Here is a 6,639-nt window from a genome sequence, read left to right as displayed (position 1 = left end):
CTTAAATTAAAGTAAAATACTATGAATAAAAAGTTGAATTAGATGCTTACCTTGATCTAAGTTGAGAGGAAACAGAGAGACTGAGAATTAATCTGAGGGAAAAATAGAGAATGCGAGAGTCGAGACAGCAAGGTAGAAAGAGTAAGAGGAAGTGAGTTGAGTAGTAAGGACTGAGGAGTGAAGTGAGATAGAATTAGTCGGCTACTAGCCTACTACTACAGTACTGCTAGTATAATTTACTTATTTAACAAATGGAGCTAAGTGCAATAGTCTGGCGTCAAGTAAAATTGTCTAGTGTCAGTTGAAATATTTAGAGAGGGAAGGTTGAAAACTCCAAAATTTTAAAAATAGTATCAATTTTTTTTAATATATACATTATATATGTATTAAGTATATTATATTATAAAAATATTTTTGGACTGGACTGGACTTATTGGACTCCAAAGGGATGAATCCAAATCCAGTCCAAAAATATTTGGACTCAAAAATTTGAGTCCGAGTCCAGTCCGAAAAAATTTCAGTCCAGTCCAGTCCAACAAGTTTGGACTGGACTGCATTGGACTCTGGACTTTTCGTAGTCCGCTTACACCCCTAGTTAGGTTGACTTAGGTTTATTTAGGGTTTTTATGGTTAATTAGTTAACGGAGTATTAACATCCGTTAGTCATAAGGGTATTTTGGGTAATTTTGTAAAGATTTGGGGTATATGGTGAATGTTTTTAAAAGTTAGAGGTATATGGTAAATTTTGAAAAAAAATTGGGGTATTTGGTGAATAAATTTTTTTGTTAGGGTTATTTGGTGAAAAAACAAAAAAAAAATGATAAAATTGAAAATATTTAATAAAATCGGGACGATTTTCCCGATTTTAAGTAAATTTGGGGCAATATTTAACAGTCAAAAAATAGACCAAACTTCTTTGTAGATTGTCACTAAAAAAAATATAAAGGGAAAAGACGAAATTGGAAAAGAAAAGAGAATCTTGTAAAGTTCAATGCTTTTGCATTGGCGCGTACATTCTCTTCTCTACATGCCTTTTTTCCTATACTAAGATTACCAGTTCAAATCCCACCATAACTAATTATACTACCCCTTTAATTTTCTTTATGAACTTTTCTGGTACAAATTAAAATAGAAATAATCAAAAATAAAAAATCATTCAACAAATCCAAATTTCTCTCTCTAATTCTTCACTGTACTCTCAACAACATCACTCACTTCCCCCCATAAATTTCTCCAACCTTCAACAATTCAAACTTTTTCCCTTTTTCCGAATATATTCCTCCGAATTATCCGCTTCCAACTCTTCAACTTCTTTATTTTGACTGAATTTATCAACAATTGTTTCACAAAAATTGAAGAAAAACGAAAGAAAATGGGTAGTGGAAAACAGCGTTGGAAAATCTCCATCTACAAATCATCTTCAACAACAAGCAAGCCCGAGACCCGGCCCACAAAACCTCCAGCTGAATTCATTTGTCCGATTTCCGGGTCACTGATGGCTGACCCGGTAATCGTCTCAACGGGACAAACTTTCGAGCGAGCTTGCATTACTGCGTGCCTAACTCTCGGGTATAACCCAACTCTAAATGACGGTTCTGTCCCTGATTTTTCAATGGTAATCCCGAATTTAGCCTTGAAATCCTCCATTGTCAACTGGGCTAAAACCTCTCTCTCATCTCCACTAACACCCCTTGAAGTTTCTGACGCTGTGAAGCTTCTAAAGGCGTCAATGGCAGGCTCCGGTGAGCTTATTGGGCGGGTGGGTTCAAACCCGGGTTTGAATGTTTTTGAACACGCTGATAGCGAGTTGACTCGGAGGAGACAGATTAGGTTCGACTCGGGCGAGTCACTATCGGGGTCGTTTAGGAAGACGCCATTGGTGCTAGCTACTCGACCGAGTTGTTACTCATCATGTTCGTCTAGTTCGGAGTTAGAATTGGACAAGGCGGGCACATGTGAGGATGATGCATATGCCGCCAAACTTAGGAGCTCGCATGTGTACGAGCAGGAGGAAGGTTTGATTGGGTTGAGGAAGATCACTAGAAGTAGTGTGGACTCCCGTGTTGTGTTATGCACTCCGCGCCTTCTGTCTGCGCTTCGCTCTTTGATCACCTCTAAGTACACTGACGTTCAGGTAATGTAATTTCATGTTTTGATATATGCAGCTCCAAGGGTTAACAATAAGTATTATAATTCCTTAACGATTAATCATGTATATTTATGCATTACTTATACCTAACTTTGATAGTATGTTTTAGGAAAAATTGACAGAAATAATCCTAACTGTGACCATTCTACTCAAGATAATCCCAACTTTTGGTTATTTTAGGATAATCCAAACTATTTGGGTACGTTCCCAAAATAACCCAAACTTTTATTTTTCTTCCTCTCAATGATCCCTTTTGGGTCTATTATATATAGGATAACTAAAAGTTTGGATTATTTTGAGAAAGTACTCCCAATGATTTCGATTATTCTAGAATAACCCATAGTTGGGATTATTTTGAGCGGAACAATGATAGTTTGGATTATTCTTGTCAATTTTTCCAATGTTTTATACTACTTAATACTACATTATAGAAACAAAAATGATATATAAAATGTTTGTTAGATTTGTTTTAATTAATAATTTCATAAAATTTCATTTTTATATTTTTATTATAAATACACAATTGGGGATATTAATGTTCAAATTGTGTAGGGTATGTATGTTTTCTAAGATGGTTTTAGTTTAGGAAATAAATGAGGTGTGTGATTAATGCTATGAATGTTTGTATGGAGTACTCCGTACATCATTTTCGATTAGATAGAATGAATCTTTGAATTTTGGGGTTATGACTTATGATAGCTAGTCTGTTCGTTTATTGAGTGAATGATGTATGTTGGTCAACATGATAGTGTGCATTTTATTTGTGGTCAAGTTCTCTACCTATAATTATGATTTCTCGACAGATTGTCAATCCATATAGTAGATTTTGTTTCCAGTGTACTTTTTCAAATGATTGTTTTATTAGAATTACAATTTGGATAAAAAAAATAATAATAATGTTTGCGTCTTCGTGAATATAGATTTGAGTGGAAAGAGTACTTGATTTTTCTTTTGTTGATTGGTTGAGTGATATTGAGCCCTATCTATATGTTGTGTTGGATGTACCTGTGACTAATGGGAGTTATCCTACATTGAAGAAGAGCTACTCAGCCCATTGTCGAATGACGAATGGTTTTGGCAGGGATTGGCATGAATTCAGAAGTGGTTCAACTTTCCCTGATTTGTATTGCCACTTAATTTAACAACATATGAGGGGAGTGGAAGCGTTCAAAAACAATTTTTTCCCATTTTGTTAAGATTCATCTAGTATCTGGTTAGAGAGATCCTATTACGGCTATTAGCCAATTTAGTGTGCTTGGGTGTTGATGTTTAGGGATATGCTTCATGTTGAACTTAATAAATGGCCTTGAAATCCCAAGCTACTTCAACAAAATTTTCAGCTTCTATTTCAATGCAAGTGTGTAAGTGCAACTGTTATCAGTTTGCGAAAAAGGGGTTAATCTTAGGTTGCTTGTGCTTTTCGAGCGAGAAGAGATAGAGAAAGAGCGGTGGATTCAGGAAATGTAGTTTTTTATGAGAAATAAAAACACAATATGGCCATTCTTGGAATTTTTTTTGTCACAATACCTATTTGAGTAAAAGATCTAAAACCAATTTTAAGGTTCAGTTGTGGGTAAGTATAACAGAAACAACCGTCTTCTGTCCTTATCTTTCCAAATGCATGGATATGATTAGCATTCTTCGCGAAATGGTCAAATCTTTAAACAAGTACAGCTAGTCTAGTAACATGAGCATGAATGCAGTTATTATTGCAAGACAAACCCCTGTTCGGCTTTATGATGGTAAATTTCCTCTTAAATGGTTTATTTTAGGTGAACTCTGTAGCAGCATTGGTCAACTTATCCCTAGAAAAGGTGAACAAAGTAAAGATTGTACGGGCAGGATTTGTTTCCCCTCTCATTGATGTCTTAAGGGGGAAATTCCCCGAGGCTCAGGAACATGCATGCGGTGCACTCTTCAGCTTAGCTCTTGATGATGGGAACAAAACTGCTATAGGAGTTCTTGGTGCATTACAGCCGTTAGTCCACATGCTGATGAGATCAGAAAGTGAACGAGCCAGGCATGACGCTGCATTAGCTTTGTACCATCTTTCACTGGTTCAGAGCAACAGGATAAAACTGGTTAAACTTGGGTCAGTCCAACTACTACTCGGAATGGTCAAGTCGGATCAAATGCCAGGACAGGCCTTGCTAATATTATGCAACTTGGGGGCATGTAACGAGGGGAGGGCTGCTATGCTAGACGCTGGTGCAGTGGTGTTCTTGGTAGAGTTGCTTAAGAAAGGAGAGTTTGACTCTGAATCAACTCAAGAGAGCTGTGTTGCCGTACTTTATGCGTTGAGTCATGGTGGAGGTTTGAGATTCCGAGGATTGGCTAAGGCAGCTGGGGCAATGGAAGTGCTTAAGGATGTAACAGAATGGAACAGTCGGGAACGGGCTAAGGAGAAGGCAAGACGGGTTTTGGAGTTGTTAAAAGCAAAGGAAGAAGAGGAGGAAGAAGTAGATTGGGAGAAGGTGCTCGAGTTCGGATTCCCAAGTCGAACCATAACTCGACCAGCAGGCCAATCGTGCAGGAATTCTACTGAGTTTTGACAGATTGTGTTGTTGGTTGTGTTTATAATTATTCAATGGTTTTTGCAATCCTTCTCGGTGTTTTGCTATTTTGATTTAATCTAATTCTTAGCTGTAAATAATGGTTAATGTAAACAGTACAGAAATGGAATTAAGATGATGATGATCCCACGAGGTATGTTTATGTAAAGTAATCGGGTCTCTGAAGGCCTTATTTTGATTCTTTCTTGTGCTTTTCTAAAGGTTTCTGAACTCTACAAACCTTAACTTTGAATTATTTTAACTTATTTTTCAGTTGTAATACAGCTGAAATTGGCAGGGTACAGGTATTTGATGTGAGGTGTGGGCAAAACCTGCTGCTTTCAATTATTTTCATCTGCCTTTTCTTCCTATTGCTTTCACGTGGTTGTTTGAACACTTTTGGTTCCTTTTTTTCCTCCTGTTCGGTAGATTAAGTAAAACTTTTACATGATTATAATTTAGTGTAATGCTAACACCACCCTTCACGAGAGTCCTTTTGATGATTGACTAAATGCTAATTTTCCAAATGGAATGCATTTAATTAATTTTCAAATAGGTGGACAAATAATTCTTTTACTCAGTTGAAAAAGAAGGCAGCTAATCATAGAAAAGTGAAACATAGGGGTTCCGCTAGGCTATTGTTGGTGGAGGGAAATACCTTTTTACAGAAAACTACATTTGTCATATTTTCGATGGGCAGCGGTGGTGCTGGCAGCAAAATATGAGATTTGGACTGTTGGGTGGCGAGTTGGTGGTCTACTCCGTGCAGCAAGTAGCAATGGTCTTGATGTTGGGGCATGCTGCTTGGTCCGCGATGAAGGTGAGGAATCAATGGCGAATGAGGCTGTAAGAGTTTTTTTTTTTTTGACATCAGAAAAACTTACATCGGAAATTAAACATAACTATTACTATTAGTTCTACTACTTAGAGCTAACAAATGAGCCTGCTGGACTTGATCCCGATGGACCTTCAATATGCGACACCCTAGAAGATAACCTGCTTCCGTCCTTATATCCTTTAAAGTATGCTGGATATTTATGGCAGCCTGTTGTTGGTGCCGTAGCTGTTGGACCAGTTCCATAGAGTATGTGATAATGAGAATTCTTGAGAAATTTGCTAGTCGAGCCCCTCTGATAGCTAAAAGGCAGACCGCTGCTTCTGTTTGTAGAGCTGAGGACGCATACAAAAACGCTCCTTGGCTACCGAGGTACTGACCATGCTTATGGGCTACCCAGGCAAAACCCCCTGAACCCGAGTTTTTATCCCAAGAACCATCCGTTTGGATAATAATGTCCGGGTTACCAATAGCCGATTGACCTATATTGACAAATGTAAACCCAGGAGGGAATTCATAGTTAGGTGCCTGAGGAGGAGAAATCAGAGGGGGATCGTTCGCAATGAAACGTGAATGGTTTTACTCTCCTTCTCGAGTAAAGGTCCTTAACACCTCACTTGTGGCCCTTACCTGGCGGAATATTTGCTCATTCCGGGTCTTCTAGATAGCCCACACGGTACCTATAAACTGCGGTAATCGAATCCCTCCATAACCATCTTCCTTAATATACTTACCGAACCAAAAACCAAGCCATTGCACCATCGATAAACCCGATTGAGGGTTTTGATGAATTTGGAGATCACTTCCTTCCCATGCCTCTAAAGCTAGAGGGCAGAACCGGAAGATATGCTGAGCATCCTCATTGTCATGTAAACAAGTTTGGCACTGGTTATCTGTCGAAATCCCTCTATGAAATTGATTGGCTGATGTGGCCAAACTATTGTTCCATAATTTCCAAATAAATAATTTCCATTTCGGCATGATGTTCAATCCCCAGAGTTGGAAAAAATCGGAAGACTCTGGTATTGTCATGCTGCTGATTTCTGTTTGCTGTTGTTGTAATAATATCCCATATCCGGATTTAGTAGAATAGTTGCCGGATC

General features: G+C 38.0%; 1 protein-coding gene across 1 annotated transcript; it reads left to right on the top strand.

Annotated features, from left to right (window-relative positions):
* The first annotated feature begins 943 nt into the window (after positions 1–943).
* Positions 944–4,903, top strand: LOC104887006 (U-box domain-containing protein 40). The gene is made up of 2 exons (XM_010671583.4): positions 944–2,134; positions 3,922–4,903. The coding sequence occupies exons 1-2, from the start codon at positions 1,373–1,375 to the stop codon at positions 4,699–4,701; spliced, it is 1,542 nt and encodes a 513-aa protein (XP_010669885.1). The 5' UTR covers positions 944–1,372; the 3' UTR covers positions 4,702–4,903.
* Positions 4,904–6,639: the final 1,736 nt, after the last annotated feature.

This window comes from Beta vulgaris, chromosome 2 (assembly GCF_026745355.1).
Source record: "Beta vulgaris subsp. vulgaris cultivar EL10 chromosome 2, EL10.2, whole genome shotgun sequence".
Taxonomy (NCBI): Eukaryota; Viridiplantae; Streptophyta; class Magnoliopsida; order Caryophyllales; family Amaranthaceae; genus Beta; species Beta vulgaris.
The sequence above is the reverse complement of the archived record's forward strand: the minus strand, read 5'-3'. Positions and strand labels throughout refer to the sequence as shown.